At 44.2% G+C, this 20,725-nt stretch overlaps 1 protein-coding gene across 1 annotated transcript in view; it reads right to left on the reverse strand.

Moving 5' to 3' along the window:
- Nucleotides 1–11,823: 11,823 nt before the first annotated feature.
- Nucleotides 11,824–20,725, reverse strand: part of LOC112260900 (insulin receptor-like) — a 149,958-nt gene continuing 141,056 nt past the window's right edge. The window contains exons 20-23 of the mRNA XM_042329090.1: nt 20,104–20,266; nt 16,302–16,431; nt 15,327–15,461; nt 11,824–13,721 (exon numbers count right to left, since the gene is read on the reverse strand). Of these exons, the coding sequence (XP_042185024.1) occupies nt 13,175–13,721; nt 15,327–15,461; nt 16,302–16,431; nt 20,104–20,266 (975 nt within the window). The 3' untranslated portion in view covers nt 11,824–13,174. The remainder of the gene's footprint in view (nt 13,722–15,326; nt 15,462–16,301; nt 16,432–20,103; nt 20,267–20,725) is intronic.

A 20,725-nucleotide genomic window follows, 5' to 3' on the forward strand; every position in this document is an offset into this window, starting at 1 on the left:
TCCTGTTTGTCAAAGAGACTGGCCTTTCGGCAATCTCAAAGTTCAATGTGCAGCTGGATTTCCTTGAGGAGTTGCTCATTTGGTGGTTGGAAAGAAACAGAAATAGAATGAATAGAACGGTTTGGTAGCTCGAACCCAGGCAATTTGACTGGTAAACGCATAGGCACACTCGCCTGGTAATGCGAGGAAATAATTTCCTTGGCATTTCGGAATGTTCTATCAATTAATTCTGGATTGTCATGGCAACGTAGAATGTTTATTCAAATGATGCTATCTGATGTGGCCCATGCAATGGAATGTATTTTTTGGCTCAATAACAAATACAAAATATATATTTATATGGTAAGAATAAGAATGTGTTCTTAACTGACTTGCCTAGTTAAATAAAGGTTAAAAAAAATATATATCTATATTTGCAAAAATAATGACGGCAGAATTGGAGTCAATTATAGAAGAGACCCAATCTGGCTTCATGAGGAATATACATATATCTAATAATATCCGACTGGTGTTAGACCTTATTGACTATTCTGATCTAATCTTCCAAGATAGTTTTATTGTCCTTCTTAGACTTTTATAAAGCTTTCGATACAGTGGAACATGAGTCTCCATTTCTCTCCCTTGAGAAATTTGTTTTTTGGGGAATTCTTTTGGAGTACTATTATAACTCTTTATATGAATGGAACTTTGTAACTAAACTCATCAAAAAAATAAACATTGCTTTTTCAGGACACTGTCTTTCAAAGATAATTTGTAAAAATCCAAATAACTTCATAGATCTTCATTATAAAGGGTTTAAACACCGTTTCCCATGCTTGTTCAATGAACCATAAACAATTAATGAACATGCACCCGTGGACCGGTTAAGACACTAACAGGTTACAGACGGTAAGCAATTAAGTTCACAGTTATGAAAACGTAGGACACTAAAGAGGCCTTTCTACTGACTCTGAAAAACACCAAAAGAAAGATGCCCAGGGTCCCTGCTTATCTGCGTGAACGTGTCTTAGGCATGCTGCAAGGAGGCATGAGGACTGCAGATGTGGCCAGGGCAATAAATTGCAATGTCCGTACTGTGAGACGCCTAAGACAGCACTACAGGGAGACAGGATGGACAGCTGATCGTCCTCGCAGTGGCAGACCATGCGTAACAACACCTGCACAGGATCGGTACATCTGAACATCACACCTGCGGGAGAGGTACAGGATGGCAACAACAACTGCCCGAGTTACACCAGGTCCTCACCAGACATCAACGGCAACAACGTCGCCTATGGGCACAAACCCACCGTCGCTGGAGGCCTGTACTCTGGAGCGAGATCGATTTGGAGGTGGAGGGTCCGTCATGGTCTGGGGCAGTGTGTCATAGCATCATCGGACTGAGCTTGTTGTCATTGCAGGCAATCTCAATGCTGTGCGTTACAGGGAAGACATCCTCCTCCCTCATGTGGTACCCTCCCTGCAGGCTCATCCTGACATGACCCTCCAGCATGACAATGCCACCAGCCATACTGCTTGTTCTGTGCATGATTTCCTGCAAGACAGGAATGTCAGTGTTCTGCCATGGCCAGCGAAGAGCCCGAATCTCAATCCCATTGAGCACGTCTGGGACCTGTTGGATCGGAGGGTGAGGGCTAGGGCCATTTCCCCCAGAAATGTCCGGGAACTTGCAGGTGCCTTGGTGGAAGAGTGGGGTAACATCTCACAGCAAGAACTGGCAAATCTGGTGCAGTCCATGAAGAGGAGATGCGCTGCAGTACTTCATGCAGCTGGTGGCCACACCAGATAATGACTGTTACTTTTGATTTTGACCCCCCCTTTGTTCAGTGACACATTATTAAATTTCTGTTAGTCACATGTCTGTGGAACTTGTTCAGTTTATGTCTCATTTGTTGAATCTTGCTATGTTCATACAACTGTTTACACATGTTAAGTTTCTGAAAATGAACACAGTTGACAGTGAGAGGACGTTTCTTTTTTTGCTGAGTTTATAACATTGATAAGAGTCCTACAAAATTATCTGCTTTTCATAGACAAGTATTCTTAGCATGGTCGTTAAGCTTTTCAAATGTCTTTTAATGTAAAAACCCTACTCTATTCGTGATGTTTTGTTACATCCTTCTTAAAAAAAGTATCGATTTTTTGTAACACATTTGAATTTGTATCCTTCAAAATGTATAGAATTTCAACTTAAAAAAACATTACAAAAATAAAAACATGCCAGGATGTGAAATCAGTAAGTTTATGATTCAATATTTGCTGTGATTTGTTGAGTCAACTCACATTACAAAAAAAACATTTAATTTTATATATATATATATTTTTAATTTTTTAAATATATTTTTTTATTGCAGAAAAACCAGTAAACATACAAGAAGTATACAAATAGACAATGATAACATGTGCTAGGGGGTACAACAAACGATTGATTGATTGTTTTAACAGCTTTCTTATTAGAAGAATGTAGACTGGTCTTAATGTACTGTTCGAATTCCTTATTTACTTTTATGAATAAGACATTTTTTCAATTAGCACAATTAGATTCACATTCATTCATTGTTTTTCTTTTTCCTTATTATGGTTAAGGAAACCGAGCAGCACATTCTCCCATGAAAAAAACATAAGTAATCAAGGATATTAACAATTATAAAACAATCTTTCCATATTTTTTTACATGTAGACAATGTGAAACTGTTTCTGGATGCTCAACACAAAAAGTACAGTCAATATCTTTTTGGAGTTTCTTCAGGTAGTGATTCGCAGGGTAATACTTATGGATCATTCTGAAAGAGACATCTTTGACCTTGTTAGCAAGTAGGTATTTGTGTGGTAATAACCAGACTTTTTCCCAACAGATATTAGTGACCACCATTGGATACAATATCCCTTTGAAATAAAGCACGTATAGATCTGTTCTGACGGAGCAAGGAGAAACATATTTTCCCTATTGGAGAATCAACTGGATTAAGCGAGGGAAGGTTAAGAAGGTGAGGTCTGGCTATACCTCTAAATAACATGAGAGTTCCAGATGGAATAGCATCAAAAACTACGGCGAACTCTCTAGATGTAACAGGGATATTGTAACGAGATTAAAAATTCCTCATAATTGAGTAACAATCCTTCTGCATTAAAAAGTTGACTCACCAGCAGGATATGATTATTGAACCAGTTCTTTAAAAATAAAGATTTGTTTGTATACAAAATGTCCTTATTGTTCCAAATGAAATACCTATGTGGGGAGAAATTATGTTTATATATTAAGATTATCAATTGATTTCAATACCTTCTTATTCTTACATATTATAATGTGGCAAAGTAATTATTTAAATCTACCTTAAAAAACAATGAATAAGATGTTTTTTTCTTGTATGGCTGTGATATTTAGCAAGAATTATAATCAAATTTATCACATACTTTCTGTTAGTGGAGAGCACATTTTTGTATAATGAAGTCCATACCTTTGGCCAATTTACAACATATTGCAAGTTCCACCTACATTTTTATATTGGAACATTTCTCATAAAAAGCTTCTCTAATGAACAAATTGTATATATTTTTCATCAGTAATTGAGACACTGTTAACTACTATGATTGAATTCACAAGGGATGGATGTGCATTGACTACAGTTTGTTTCTACAGGGTTTGAACATCACCTGGTATTGCTTTACACACCATTTCATATTCCTTTGGTGAGACAGGGAGCTCATTCATTGTTAAAAAGTCATTGTATGTTTACAGATGTCCGTCTGAGTTGAGCAGCTGGCCCACAAATCAAAGTCCTTTCTAAACCAATGTTCTAAAAACAGTGACTTGTTTTAATGACAAGATCATATAACATCCTTATGAGGGAAAACATTGTCTGTATAGAAGGAACCAACAATTAAGCATTTGTTTGTCGAAATCAGCCAGTTTAACAGGAAGTGTTTTAACTGCATAAGGACACTGCAAAAGGGAACTTAAGCCACCAAATATATTGAAAATAAGATTTGGTATTATAAATAAACAAACAAAAGTTTTGGGTCTTTAAAGTAACGCTTTATCCAATAAATCTTTAAGACCGCCCTCACACACTCGGTTTAAGAACAAATGTTTTCACTCTGTGAGGTTTATTTTTCCATATAAAGTTAAACAGTGACTTGTCTAATTGGGAGCAAATAGATTTGTGTCTGTCAAGACAAGAGAATACATAGGAGACTCCAGACATGCCTTCAGCCGTAGTCAGCAAAACTCTTCCTCGAATGGACAAATCTCTGTCTAACCATGAGTTGAACTTATTTTGATATTTTTTTTTATAGATGAGACTACTGGGAAAAGATGAAGGTTCTTCATTCTTTCCTGTTCCTTCGTAATTGTTATCCCTAAATAAGTCACTGTGTCTTTGACTGGAATACAGCAAGCTTCAGTGATATTAGTACCTTTCAATGCAAAAATGTCATAGTTTTTCAAATTCCGATTTAAACCTGACATCTTTGAAAAATGTGTAATTACATCAAGGGCTAGAGAAACTTCAAAATGGCTTTCAAAAAAAATGTTTTGTGCCATCTGCCAAATACATATGCCTGTGAGGGCATAGGCCCACCTACTGGGGAGACGGGCCCACCTACTGGGGAGACGGGCCCACCCACTGGGGAGACGGGCCCACCCACTGGGCAGCCGGGCCCACCCACTGGGGAGACGGGCCCACCCACTGGGGAGACGGGCCCACCCACTGGGGAGACGGGCCCACCCACTGGGGAGACGGGCCCACCCACTGGGGAGACGGGCCCACCCACTGGGGAGACGGGCCCACCCACTGGGGAGACGGGCCCACCCACTGGGCAGCCGGGCCCACCCACTGGGCAGCCGGGCCCACCCACTGGGGAGACGGGCCCACCCACTGGGGAGACGGGCCCAGTCAATCAGAATGAGTTTTTCCCCACAAAAAGGGCTTTATATTACAGACAGAAATACTCCTCAGACATACACACCCCCATTGGTGTGATCACCTTTGGCCGGTTATGATAACATTGTTGCACAGATGCATTGCAAATAGTTGTATTTCAGTCTTTGACTAATAATGTTCTGTACTATTGTCATGTTTCCTGTGGACCTCAGGAAGAGTAACTGATGGGGTTCCTAATAAATACCAAATAGGACATACAGTGATGAGCACAGTGAAAAAGAAGACCGAAGGGAATTGACAACTATTAGAAACATGGAAATCACTTGCAAACCCCTTGCGCAACGAGACAATGGCATGCTGTAAATGACATGTGGAAAGTTTTAAGTTCCTGGGCGTACACATCACAAACTGAAATGGTACACCCACACAGACAGTGTGGTGAAGAAGGCGCAACAGTGCCTCTTCAACCTCAGGAGGCTGAAGTAATTTGGCTTGTCACTCAAAACCCTGACAAACTTTTACAGATGCACAATCGAGAGCATCCTGTCGGGCTGTATCACAGCCTGGTATGGCAACTGCACCACCCACAACCGTAAGGCTCTCCAGAGGGTGGTGCGCTCTGCACAACGCATCACCAGGGGCAAACTACCTGCCTTCCATGACACCTACAGCACAGGAAGGCCAAAAAGATCATCAAGGACAATAACCACCCGAGCCACTGCCTGTTCAACCTGCTATCATCCAGAAGGCGAGGTCAGTATAGGTGCATCAAAGCTGGGACCGAGAGACTGAAACACAGCTACTATCTCGAGGCCATCAGACTGCTAAACAGCCATGGCTAACTCAGAGAGGCTGCTGCCTACATTTAATAAAAGGATCACCAGTCACTTTATACAATGCCACTCTAAATAATGCCACTTTAATATTGTTTACATATCTTACATTACTCATATCACATGTAAATACTGTACTCTATACCATCTACTGCACATTGCCTATGCCGCTATGCCATTGCTCATCCATATACTCATATGTACATATTCTCATTCACCCCTTTAAATGTGTGTGTATTATGTAGTTATTGGGAAATTGTTAGATTACTTGTTAAATATTACTACACTGTCAGAACTAGAAGCACAAGCATTTCGCTACACTCGCATTAACATCTGCTAACCATGTGTATGTGACCAATAACATTTGATTTGATTTAAAAGATGCGCAGGCTAAATTGCTTATGTTGTTGAATTGCTACATTTAAATATGAGTTACTACATTACATTATTTTTTATTAGGCCTAAATGTACATTGAAGTATTATTTGCAGTTGTCACTATGACAATGAACACACCCTGAAAGCACTGAATGGTCTGAACCAGTATCTGTGCGCTAGAGATCTCATGAATGGTCTAGATTTACCCCCTTATTAATAGGCAGATTGCAGTAGGATGCGTTGATTGACAGGTGTAGGACAGTAGAACCATAAACTGTCCTGTAATGTGGATGTCCACCAACGTTTTATAGTTATGTAGCCAATAGTTTATCGTTATAGTTCTTGGTGGATGGGCAGACGTAAACCCAGACACAACACAAATAATGCTATTATCACAACAGAACTAGCCTACTAGTAAGTCTAGCTGACGTTGGCGAACGTGACTGAAATTAATATACATTAACACTTATGAACTTACATTTCTTTAATTGACTTTTATACACTACAAATTGACTATCAAATCATTTACTCTGGCAAGTTTGCCATCAGCGAGCTGCAGAATGGGAGAAAAGCTGAAGTCGAATCTATCACTTCCGTTGTTTTGCTGTGTCCATAGCAACGTTCGAAAATGGGGTGGAGTCAATGCGCATTGGGTTGTCAACCAGTGATGTCATTCTAGAACTATCCACAGCTGTGCTGGAACGATCCTTGACGTCTGTCATCTCAGTCTGTGACCATGGAAACGAGATGATTGAGAAATGATGCAGTTTTTTCTTCAATCACAACATCTCTCCACATCAGGACATATGCACAGGTACTGTGAGAGTTTGACAGTTACATAGTTAATTAAGTTTAGGTTCAATATACATGTGCAAATAGTTAGCCCTATGCAAAAAAATGGATTGGCATAGCCTAGCCTGTAACGTTTCTCTAGGCTTACAGTAGCTTGCTTAACAATTTTCATAAATAACATTAGCTGTTGAAGTAAACAAAAAATAATTAGGCCTAGCTTTCCAACTGTCAAACTTTCCAATTTAATTGTAATTTAAAAAGTAATTTCTGTGCATTCATTCAGATAATTGGACAGACTGACTGTGAAACATGGAGTGCCATAGTAGGCCACCTGTAGAGCAGAGGGAGCCACTGGCCAAGAAGGCTGGTGGGCACCAGAGAGACTTTAAGATGGTGAGGGTAGACAAGAGGAGAAAACACTCAGCCCAGGGGGATATGGACATAGCCAGGAGCATGAGTGGCCTGGTGAGAGGCCTCAGTGCAGAGCATGACTGTGGGGACACCATCAACCAGCCAGTGGGCCTCAGGAGGAGCAGAGCTGGGGGGCAGGAGACCTGTCGGGGTCCCGACCCTGCCCGAGTCACCATCCTGAGGAGGGAGCCCGTGGCCCCTGGGGCCAGGAGGTCTGAGGGGAGGACAGTGGACAGGGCGACAGGGATTGGCCATGAGCTGCGTTGCAAGAGCACAGAGGCCTTGGGTGAGCAGTCCACTGTGGTGATCAAGCTGCCTGGAGGAGGAAGGACAGAGATACAGGCAAAAAGAGCCAACACCCCAGGCAGGGGTGTAGGGGGGGCTCCGCTGAAGCGGAGGGAGGAGTGGACCCCATACACCTCCCACCCTGCCCTGTCCCAGGCCATTGGAACCAGTAGGGAGAACCAGGAGGGAGAGGCTCATCAGCAGAGCTCCCTGAAGGGACAAGACAAGAGAGCCCTGGCGCCTATGCCTCAAGGTGGGGGACGACAGAGGGGCCTCAGGGGGGTCGACACGGTACGCTGGTACAGCAACTTGCCCCTGCATGCCGACAGAGGCCCCATGCCGTTCCGTCGGAAGAAGAGCGTGAGCATGACGGGCAGCGTGTCGTGGGCTGACGACCAGTACTGGGCATGCTGGGACGGCTGGGACGAGGTCATCATCTGGGGGGACGAGGGGAAGAAGGAGGAGAGGAGGGGGAGGCAGAAGGATGAAGAGGAGAGGAAGGGGAGGCAGAAGGGTGAGGAGGAGAGGAGGGGGAGGCAGAAGGGTGAGGAGGAGAGGAGGGGGAGGCAGAAGGGTGAGGAAAGGGGGAAGAAGGAGAGGAGGGGGAACAGTGGACAGATGGAGGGCCATGGAGAGAAGGACCAGTGGAGGAAGTAGACTCAGAAACAGACAGGAAGTCAGGGATGGAGAAGTAGGGAGGACACCACCTATGCCTCACAGTATTTATCAATTGTCCTGCAGTCTGCTACTGAAGTTCCAAGAAAACCCTTTTCATACTAGAGTAGAAAATAAACAGATGGCTATCTTTTTGAAACTGTTCTGACGGCTTTGATATTTGTTAGTAAGGATTCCAATGAGACCAAGCAGTACAGAAATGTAATGTGCAGTGGTGTCTGAGCCAAGTCTGGAGGTTTATATAGCACTCGGCTTCTCTGATCTGCTGATAAACCATCAGATGACAGTTGGGTTTTGTTTACTTTTTATAGGTCAGCTGTGTGTGTGTGTTGCACAAAAACACTTGTCACTACTGACCAATAACCTTTTTTCTTGTCACAAACAGACACCAATGCAACAACACCTGAATTAGTATTATTGAGTAGAAAACGAATATGTGGATCTATTGTGTAATATGGTGGAACTTGTTTTGCAGTAACCAGAACTGTGTAAAGATGACCCTGAACTGACATTGGACTGCACTGCCCCCATGTGGTAAAAATCAGACACTGCAGGCTATGAATTGGTTTTGTTGGTACTGTATGCATTTTGAAACCTCTTGTTTCCCCCTTCCATTTACACTGTAATGTCCAAACTATTTCAAGACTCTTTCTACACGATGCAATGTGTGGGGTCAAAAGCAACGCAGTGTATGTATGATATGGCAGACGTGTTGTTACCTACCCTCACCACCTGGGGGCGGCCCGTCAGGAAGTCCAGGATCCAGTTGCAGAGGGAGGTGTTTAGCCAGGGTCCTTAGCTTAATGCTGGTCACTATGGTGTTGAAAGCTGAGCTGTTGTCTATGAACAGCATTCTCACATAAATGGTCCTTTTGTCCAGGTGGGAAAGGGCAGTGTGGAGTGCAATTGAGATTGGTTGAATTGCTGCAAAGAAACCACTACTAAAGGACTTGCTTAGGCCAAGAAACACGAGCAATGGACATTAGACTGGCGGAAATCTGTCCTTTGGTCTGATGAGTCCAAATGAGCAATTTTTGGTTCCAACCGCTGTCTTTGTGAGACGCCGAGTAGGTGAACGGATGATCTCTGTATGTGTGGTTCCTACCGTTAAGCATGGAGGAGGTGTGAATGTGATGGTGTAGGGGGGGCTTTGCTGGTGACACTGCCAGTGATTTATTTAAAATTCAAGGCACACTTAACCAGCATGGCTACAACAGCATTCTGCAGCAATACACCATCCCATCAGGTTTGCGCTTCGTGGGACTATCATTTGTTTTTCAACAGGACATTGACCCAACCCACCTCCAGGCTGTGTAAGGACTATTTGACCAAGAAGGAGAGTGATGGAGTGCTGCATCAGATGACCTCCACAATCACCCAACCTCAACCCAATTGAGATGGTTTGGGATGAGTTGGCCCGCAAAGTGAAGGAAAAGCAGCCAACAAGTGCTCAGCATATGTGGGAACTCCTTCAAGATTGTTGGAAATGCATTACAGGTGAAGCTGGTTGAGAGAATGCCAAGTGTGCAAAGCTGTCAAGGCAAAGGGTGGCTACTTTGAATATAAAATATATTGTGATTTGTTTAACACTTTTTTGGTTACTACATGATTCCATAGGTGTTATTTCATAGTTTTGAGGTCTTCACTATTATTCTACAATGTAGAAAATAATAAACTTAAAAGAAAAATCCTTGAATGAGTAGGTGTCCAAACTTTTGACTGGTACTGTATATTGATCACACAAAGACCTCACTCTGAGATCAATTGTACACACATACCACATCCTGACGTAATAAACTACATAGGAAAACAATAACAGACGCATGAGGAGAGAGACAGAGCGTTGTCATGTTGCACCACACTGCTTTATTTATCTAGAGCAGACAGTTTGATATCAACGGGCCAAGCTCCTCCTCCTCCTCCTCCTCCTACTACTGTGCATCTGATACGGAGAGGAAAGACCAAGTGCTGCTGGTCGATCACAAGTCCAAATGATTATTAGTATGATTTCTGGATTAGAAACAATAAACATAAAAGACAAAACATGTAAACAGACCGGAAATACCTCATGAAACACAATGTCAACAACTATGTAGAAAAAACCATCAATAATATATTTATATATATATTTATATTTTCTATACCCACTAAAATATACCAAAAGAAGCATCTATTGGTCATCTGAGGAACTCTTTTTTTTGTAAAAATGTTTTTTTTCCCCCACTCAGATTTTTAAAATATCCTTCAGCTGTAAATGTGAAAACTCAAAATGAGAAAATGAAACCTAAATAAATAAAAAATATATAACCAAAGAAATATGTTAATTCTTTATGTGATGTTTGTAATACTGCAGAGTGTGAGGAGAGATGACAACAAGCTTCTCCAGTGGATCGATAAAGTTTGTTCGAAGATTCGAAAATGGATTTGACACATATTCATCAATCCAAAAGTTAGCTAGTTCTCAAGTCTCAGAAAGTCTGTCGTTCCTTGACAACTTGAGAGTACAAAGAGACAGAGACACAGCTCCATGACATTAGATGCAGGTCACAGACAGACACACAGCTCCATGACATTAGATGCAGGTCACAGACAGACACACAGCTCCATGACATTCGATGCAGGTCACAGACAGACACACAGCTCCATGACATTAGATGCAGGTCACAGACAGACACACAGCTCCATGACATTCGATGCAGGTCACAGACAGACACACAGCTCCATGACATTAGATGCAGGTCACAGACAGACAGACACAGCTCCATGACATTAGATGCAGGTCACAGACAGACAGACACAGCTCCATGACATTAGATGCAGGTCACAGACAGACAGACACAGCTCCATGACATTCGATGCAGGTCACAGACAGACACACAGCTCCATGACATTCGATGCAGGTCACAGACAGACACACAGCTCCATGACATTAGATGCAGGTCACAGACAGACAGACACAGCTCCATGACATTAGATGCAGGTCACAGACAGACACAGCTCCATGACATTAGATGCAGGTCACAGACAGACAGACACAGCTCCATGACATTAGATGCAGGTCACAGACAGACACACAGCTCCATGACATTAGATGCAGGTCACAGACAGACAGACACAGCTCCATGACATTAGATGCAGGTCACAGACAGACACACAGCTCCATGACATTAGATGCAGGTCACAGACAGACACAGCTCCATGACATTCGATGCAGGTCACAGACAGACAGACACAGCTCCATGACATTAGATGCAGGTCACAGACAGACACAGCTCCATGACATTAGATGCAGGTCACAGACAGACACAGCTCCATGACATTAGATGCAGGTCACAGACAGACACAGCTCCATGACATTAGATGCAGGTCACAGACAGACACAGCTCCATGACATTAGATGCAGGTCACAGACAGACACAGCTCCATGACATTCGATGCAGGTCACAGACAGACACACAGCTCCATGACATTAGATGCAGGTCACAGACAGACACAGCTCCATGACATTAGATGCAGGTCACAGACAGACACAGCTCCATGACATTAGATGGAGGTCACAGACAGACACACAGCTCCATGACATTAGATGCAGGTCACAGACAGACACAGCTCCATGACATTCGATGCAGGTCACAGACAGACACACAGCTCCATGACATTAGATGCAGGTCACAGACAGACACACAGCTCCGTGACATAAGATGCAGGTTACAGACAGAGATAAAAGGGCACTTTTACACTGAGCGACACCATGGGGGACCTCCATGGCCCAGGGAGACCTAGGGACCCAGCGAGGGCTGAGCTGCCCAGGGAGAGAGCCTCAGCTTGGGGAAGGGACAGTCTGGAAAGTCCTGGGGTTAGCAGCCTTCAGGTTGACCCAAAGTTTAATTATTTTCACAGTTGATTTCTACCTCCGCCACACATTTGTGGAAACTTGGCAATATTAAAAAAAGAAAAAAAAAGATTGAGGACAAGAGAGAAGCAGTAGAGAGGGAGGTTCGTCTTTCTTGAATACAAAAAGTGTACGTGTGGTTGGTTGCATGTTCTCTCCTGGTTGACATTGGACAACATGGCTACATACTGTAGTGTAATGAGGGTGGCATCTTGACAACAGAGAGCAATAATGTCCTTGAGATGTGTACTTCCAGGAAGCCTCTGAACAAGTGAAAAAAGTGATCATCTATACAAAACAACAAAACTATATTCATATCAATTCATCTGTGTGAGAGAAAGACATGGGGGATAATGTTCTGTTAGGAGGGACTAGACCCTTACCCAATATAATGTTCTGTTAGGAGGGACTAGACCCTTACCCAATATAATGTTCTGTTAGGAGGGACTAGACCCTTACCCAATATAATGTTCTGTTAGGAGGGACTAGACCCTTACCCCATTTAAATGTTGTTAGGGGGACTAGACCCTTACCCCATTTAAATGTTCTGTTAGGGGGACTAGACCCGTACCCCAATATAATGTTCTGTTAGGAGGGACTAGACCCGTACCCCATATAATGTTCTGTTAGGTGGGACTAGATAGACCCTTACCCCATATAATGTTCTGTTAGGAGGGACTAGACCCATACCCCATATAATGTTCTGTTAGGAGGGACTAGACCCTTACTCCATATAATGTTCTGTTAGGAGGGACTAGACCCGTACCCCCATATAATGTTCTGTTAGGAGGGACTAGACCGAGGGTGGGCAATTCCAGTCCTCGTGGGCCTGATAGGTGTCAAAGTTTTGCCCCAGCTAACACACCTGACTCCAATAATCAACGAATCATGATCTTCAGTTTAGAACGCAATTTGATTAATCAGCTGTGTTTGATAGGATGGAGAAAAAGTATGACACCAATCAGGCCCCAGAGGACTGGAGTTGCAAACCCCTGGACTAGACCCTTACCCCCATTTAAATGTCTTGTTAGGAGGGACTAGACCGAGGGAGGGCTAGTGTCTGTTGTCCGTTAGTCTTTCCCCCGTTCATGTGTGTGTACGGGATGTGTTCCTCGTAGTTGTTTTGTCTCAACCCCAGTGACGAACCCGCCTCATCCCGCTCAGAGCTGTGGTCCCCTCTCTGGGAGTAGGATGAACTGTGGTCCCCTCTCTGGGAGTAAGAGGAACTGTGGTCCCCTCTCTGGGAGTAAGAGGAACTGTGGTCCCCTCTCTGGGAGTAAGAGGAACTGTGGTCCCCTCTCTGGGTGTAAGAGGAACTGTGGTCCCCTCTCTGGGAGTAAGAGGAACTGTGGTCCCCTCTCTGGGAGTAAGAGGATGGGTCGAGGGGAATGCTCTCCATGTTGTCCATGTCCAGGTCAAAGTCCTCCTGCTCCGGAGGCTTGTTCTCCTGGCTATAGTAGAAGGAGACCTCCTGGAAGGACTGGTGAAGGTCCTTGTGGAGCATCTCAATGATCTCCTGGAAGCTGGGACGCAGCTTGGGGTTGTACTGCCAGCACATTGACATCAGATTGTGTCTGAGGAGAGAAGAGGAGGAGGAGGAAGAGAGGAGAGAAGAGGAGGAAGAAGAGAGGAGAGAAGAGGAGGAAGAAGAGAGGAGAAGGAGGAAGAGCAGAAGGTGGAGAGAAGAAGCAGAGAAGACAAGGAGGAAGAGGGGAGCAGGAGAGAAGGAGGAGAGGAGAGAAGACAATATAAATATCCCCAATATCCCCATCATCATCAATATCACGATCACCAATATCCCCAGTATCATGAAACCCAATATCCCCAGTATCATGATCACCAATATACCCAATATCATGATCACCAATATCCTTAATATCATTGATCACCAATGTCCCCAATACCATGATCATGATCACCAATATACCCAAAATCATGATCCCCAATATCATGATCACCAATATCGCCAGTATCATGATCACAAATGTCATATGATCCCCAATATCATGATCAATATCCCCAGTATCATGATCACCAGTAACATTATCACCAATATACCCAATATCATGATTACCAATATCCTCAATATCATGATTACCAATATCCCCAATATCATGATCACTAATATCCCCAATATAATGATCACCAATCTCCCCAAAATCATGATCGCTAATATCCCCAATATCACAATCACTAATATCCCCTAAATCATGATCACCAATATACCCAAAATCATGATCCTCAATATCATGATCACCAATATCGCCAGTATCATGATCACAAATATCATGATCCCCAATATCATGATCAATATCCCCAGTATCATGATCACCAGTAACATTATCACCAATATACCCAATATCATGATTACCAATATCCTCAATATCATGATTACCAATATCCCCAATATCACAATCACCAATATCCCCTAAATCATGATCGCCAATATCCCCAAAATCATGATCGCCAATATCACGATCACTAATATCCCCAGTATCATGATCACCAATATCCCCAGTATCATGAAAACCAATATCACGATTCCCAGTATCATGCTCACTAATAGCCCCAATATCATGATCACCAATATCCCCAAAATCATGATCACCAATATCCCCATTATCATGATCACCAATATCCCCAGTTTCATCATCACCAATATTCCCAGTATCATGATCACCAATATCCCCAATATCTTGATCACCAATATCATGATCACCAATATCCCCAATATCATGATCACCAATATTCCTAATATCCCCAGTATCATGATCACCAATATCCCCAGTATCATGATCACCAATATCACAATCACCAATATCCCCAATATCTTGATCACCAATATCATGATCACCAATATCCCCAATATCATGATCACTAATATTCCTAATATCCCCAGTATCATGATCACCAATATCCCCAAAATCATGATCACTAATTTCCCCAATATCATGACCACCAATATCCCCAATACGATGATCATTAATAGCCCCAATATCATGATCACCAATATCATGATCACCAAAGAAGAGTGATTGTTCTAACGTTGTCATCTATACATGGTCTTCCCATCCCACAATGACCACGACTACACCATAGATATCTACAGTGTGATATCATTGAGCTGGACTATACAGACACTGTATCATTTATAACATTGATCTAGAGGTGAGACTTACAGCCGGTCAGCACAGTTGTCTGGTCGGTCCAGATATCCTCCATCCATGACGAACTTCAGGACCTGCTCGTTAGACAAGCCCTGGTACGGCTGCTCTGCTAGGGTACTGATCTCCCACAACACCACCCCAAATGACCTGGGACGGGGACACACACACACACACACACACACACAAGTGGCAAGGAAAAACTCCATAGGTGGATAGGTCGGGAAAAACGTTGAGGAACCAGTTAGCAGGTTCACACTCTCACACACAGACACACAGAGAGACAGACAGCAACAGAGATACAGCGGCAGACAGACAGCGGCAGAGAGACAGACAGACAGCGGCAGAGAGACAGACAGACAGCGGCAGAGAGACAGACAGCGGCAGAGAGACAGACAGACAGAGAGACAGCGGCAGAGAGACAGACAGACAGAGAGACAGCGGCAGAGAGACAGACAGAGACAGAGAGACAGCGGCGTACAGAGACACACAGCGACAGAGAGCGACAGAGACAGACAGAGACACAGACACAGAAAGACAGAGACAGACAGCGACAGCGAGACAGACGACAGAGAGACAGACAGATGCACAGACACACAGACAGACACACAGACACAGAGACCGACAGAAAGAAAGAGAGACAGACAGACAGACAGACAGACAGACAGACAGAGACAGACAGACAGACAGACAGACAGAGACAGACACAGAGAGAGACAGACAGACACAGAGGGAGACAGACAGACACAGAGAGAGACAGACAGACACAGAGAGAGACAGACAGACACAGAGAGAGACAGACAGAGAGAGAGACAGACAGAGAGACAGACAGAGAGACAGACAGACAGAGAGACAGACAGAGAGACAGACAGAGAGACAGACAGAGAGACAGACAGAGAGACAGACAGAGAGACAGACAGAGAGACAGACAGACAGACAGACAGAGAGAGAGACAGAGACACAGACATAGAGACAGTCACGTATCCTCACCAGCAGTCAGAGTGTGCGGTGAACACTCCATCCTTTAGAGACTCAGGAGCCATCCAGCGGACAGGAAGCAGACCCTTCCCTCCCTTCCTGTAGTAGTCTGTCTCATAGATGTCTCTGGTCATACCAAAGTCTGAGGGTTGAGTACAGAATATATTTTATTATTACTCCAGAACAGAAACCTGCTTTGCAACAGGCTGTCAACAATTCATACAGACATTTAGAGAAGGAGAGAAAATACAAATGACCTATATGAAAAGGCAAATACAGTTGAAGTCAGAAGTTTACATACACCTTAGCCAAATACATTTAAACTCAGGAATTTTTTGAAAAACTAACATTTATTCCTAGTAAAAATTCCCTGTCTTTGGTCAGTTAGGATCACCACTGGATTTTAAGAATGTGAAATGTCAGAATAATAGTAGAGAGAATGATTTATTTCAGCTTTTATTTCTTTCATCACATTCCCAGTGGGTCAGAGTTTACATACACTCAATTAGTATTTGGTAGCATTGCCTTTAAATTGTTTAAATTGGGTCAAACATTTTGTGTAGCCTTCCACAAGCTTCCCACAATAGGTTGGGTGAATTTTGGCCCATTCCTTCTGGCAGAGCTGGTGTAACTGAGTCAGGTTTGTGGGCCTCCTTGCTCACACACACTTTTTCAGTTCTGCCCACACATTTTCTATAGGATTGAGGTCAGGGCTTTGTGATGGCCACTCCAATACCCTGACTTGGTTGTCCTTAAGCCATTTTGCCCCAACTTTGGAAGTATGCTTGGGGTCATTGTCCATTTGGAAGACCCATTTGCGACCAAGCTTTAATTTCCTGACTGATGTCTTGAGATGTTGCTCCAATATACCCACATACTTTCCCCTCCTCATGATGACATCTATTTTGTGACGTGCACCACTCCCTCCTGCAGCAAAGCACCCCCAACAACATGATGCTGCCACCCCCGTGCTTCACGGTTGGGATGGTGTTCTTCGGCTTGCAAGCCTCCCCCTTTTCCCTCCAAACGTAACGATGGTCATTATGGCCAAACAGTTCTATTTTTATTTCATCAGACCAGAGGACATTTCTCCAAAAAGTACGATCTTTGTCCCCATGTGCAGTAGCAAACCGTAGTCTGGCATTTTCATGGCGGTTTTGGAGCAGTGGCTTCTTCCTTGCTGAATGGCCTTTCAGGTTATGTCGATATAGGACTCGTTTTACTGTGGATATAGATACTTCTGTACCTGTTTCCTCCAGCATCTTCACAAGGTCCTTTGCTGTTGTTCTGGGATTGATTTGCACTTTTCGCACCAAAGTACGTTCATCTCTAGGAGACAGAATGCGTCTCCTTTCTGAGTGGTATGATGGCTGCGTGGTCCCATGGTGTTTATACTTGCATACTATTGTTTGTACAGATGAATGTGGTTCCTTCAGGCATTTGGAAATTGCTCCCAAGGATGAACCAGACTTGTGGAGGTATACAATTATTTTTCTGAGGTCTTGGCTGATTTCTTTTGATTTTCCCATGATGTCAAGCAAAGAGGCACTGAGTTTGAAGGTAGGCCTTGAAATACATCCACAGGTACACCTCCAATTGACTCAAATGATGTCAATTAGCCTATCAGAAGCTTCTAAAGCCATGACATCATTTTCTGGACTTTTCCAAGCTGTTTAAAGGCACAGTCAACATAGTGTATGTAAACTTCTGACCCACTGGAATTGTGATACAGTGAATTAATCTGTAAACATTTGTTGGAAAAATTACTTGTGTCATGCACAAAGTAGATGTCCTAACCGACTTGCCAAAACTACAGTTTGTTAACAAGAAATTTGTGGAGTTGTTGAAAAAGGAGTTTTAATGACTCCAACCTAAGTGTATGTAAACTTCTGACTTCAACTGTACGTCCAAAGTGGAAAGAGCACCATTGTGTTGCAGAATGAGAGAAATTACAGGCGAAAATCTTTATTATCTCAGTTGGGAAATGTACTTTGCAGGAGGCAGGTAAACATGCATGTAGATGTATTTAAAAGGATGACATTGTATATGTGAGGGAGTGAGTTCCCATACCTACTATCTTGGTGTGTCTGGATCTGTTTAACTATACCGGACCACACAAGTCCCCACAACAATAGTAAACAAACAAAAATTGGACCAACTGGGGACATGTTGTTAATCCCCACAAGGTCATATGCTATATCTAGGGGGGTTAGGGTTAAGGTTAGGGTTAGTGTTAGGGGCTAGGGACAGTTTTAGGGAACAGGGTTAGGGGCTAGGGTTAGTTTTAAGGACCAGGGTTAGTTTTAGGGACCAGGGTTAGGGGCTAGGGTCTGTTTTAGGGTTAAGAGCTAGGGTCAGTTTTAGGGGTAGGGACTAGGGTCAGTTTTAGGGTTAGGGACTAGGGTCAGTTTTAGGGTTAGGGACTAGGGTCAGTTTTAGGGTTAGGGACTAGGGTCAGTTTTAGGGTTAGGGGCTAGGGTAAGTTTTAGGGACCAGGGTTAGGGGCTAGGGTCAGTTTTAGGGTTAGGAGCTAGAGTTAGTTTTAGGGTTAGGGGCTAGGGTCAGTTTTAGGGTTAGGGGCTAGGGTCAGTTTTAGGGTTAGGGGCTAGGGTCAGTTTTAGGGTTAGGGGCTAGGGTCAGTTTTAGGGTTAGGGGCTAGGGTCAGTTTTAGGGTTAGGAGCTAGGGTTAGTTTTAGGGTTAGGGGCTAGGGTTAGTTTTAGGGTTAGGGGCTAGGGTCAGTTTTAGGGTTAGGAGCTAGGGTTAGGGGCTAGGGTCAGTTTTAGGAACAAGGGTTATGGGCTAGGGTCAGTTTTAGGGGCTAGGGTCAGTTTTAGGGACCAGGGTTAGGAGCTAGGGTCAGTTTTAGGGGCTAGGGTTAGGGACTATGGATATGGGCTAGGAGCTAGGGTTAGTTTTAGGGGCTAGGGTTAGTTTTAGGTGCTAGGGTTAGGAGCTATTGTTAGGGGTTAGGGACTAGGGTTATGGGCTAGGAGCTAGGGTTAGGTTTAGGACCATGGATAGGAGCTAGGGTTAGGTGTAGGGGTTAGGGGCTAGGAGCTAGGGTTAGGTGTAGGGGTTAGGAGCTAGGGTTAGGTGTTGGGGATAGGGCTAGGAGCTAGGGTTAGGTGTTGGGGGTTAGGGGCCAGGAGCTAGGGTTAGGTGTAGGGGCTAGGGTTAGGTGTTGGGGTTAGGGGCTAGGAGATAGGGTTAGGGGCTTGGAGCTAGGGTTAGGTGTAGGGACTAGAGTTAGGTGTTAGTGTTAGGTGTAGGGGTTAGCGTTAGGTGTAGGGGTTAGCGTTAGGTGTAGGGGTTAGGGACTAGGGTTATGGGCTAGGAGCTAGGGTTAGGTTTAGGACCATGGATAGGAGCTAGGGTTAGGTGTAGGGGTTAGGGGCTAGGAGCTAAGGTTAGGTGTAGGGGTTAGGAGCTAGGGTTAGGTGTTAGGGATAGGGGCTAGGAGCTAGGGTTAGGTGTTGGGGGTTAGGGGCCAGGAGCTAGGGTTAGGTGTAGGGGCTAGGGTTAGCTGTTGGGGTTAGGGGCTAGGAGATAGGGTTAGGGGCTTGGAGCTAGGGTTAGGTGTAGGGACTAGAGTTAGGTGTTAGCGTTAGGTGTAGGGGTTAGCGTTAGGTGTAGGGGTTAGCGTTAGGTGTAGGGGTTAGCGTTAGGTGTAGGGGTTAGGGGCTAGATGTAGGGGTTAGGGTTATGGGTTAGGTGTAGGGGTTACGGTTAGGTGTAGGGGTTAGGGGCTAGGGTTAGAGGCAAGAGTGATTTGGGGGTTAAAGTTAGGGTTAAGACTGTGTGAGTGTAGTCTACCTCCTATCTTGACAGTGAAGTCCTGCGCCACCATGCAGTTCCTAGCGGCCAGGTCTCTGTGGACAAACTTCTTGGCGTTGAGGTAGGCCATGCCGTCTGCTATCTCTGCTGTCATCTGGACCATCTCCCTCAGCGTGGGGGGCGGGCTCCCAGTAGGGTTATTCTGACAAGACATGTATTAATACTAGGGCTATTCTGCAACAGGCCACAAGGGGGCGCATAGATAACAATTAGATGTTTTTGGGGGTATTTGTGATATAGTTCAATATGAGAAGGGATAGAGGAGAGGGACACAGGGTGAGGGATACAGGGTGGACAGAGGAGAGGGATACAGGGTGGACAGAGGAGAGGGATACAGGGTGGACAGAGGAGAGGGATACAGGGTTGATAGAGGAGAGGGATACAGGGTGGAGATGGATGCAGGGTGGAGATGGATGCAGGGTGGAGATGGATACAGGGTGGAGATGGATGCAGGGTGAAGATGGAAAGAGGGTGGAGATGGAAAGAGGGTGGAGATAGAAAGAGGGAGGAGATGGAAAGAGGGTGGAGATGGATACAGGGAGGAGATGGAAAGAGGGTGGAGATGGATACAGGGAGGAGATGGAAAGAGGGTGGAGATGGA

Source organism: Oncorhynchus tshawytscha, linkage group LG10 (assembly GCF_018296145.1).
Source record: "Oncorhynchus tshawytscha isolate Ot180627B linkage group LG10, Otsh_v2.0, whole genome shotgun sequence".
Taxonomy (NCBI): domain Eukaryota; kingdom Metazoa; phylum Chordata; class Actinopteri; order Salmoniformes; family Salmonidae; genus Oncorhynchus; species Oncorhynchus tshawytscha.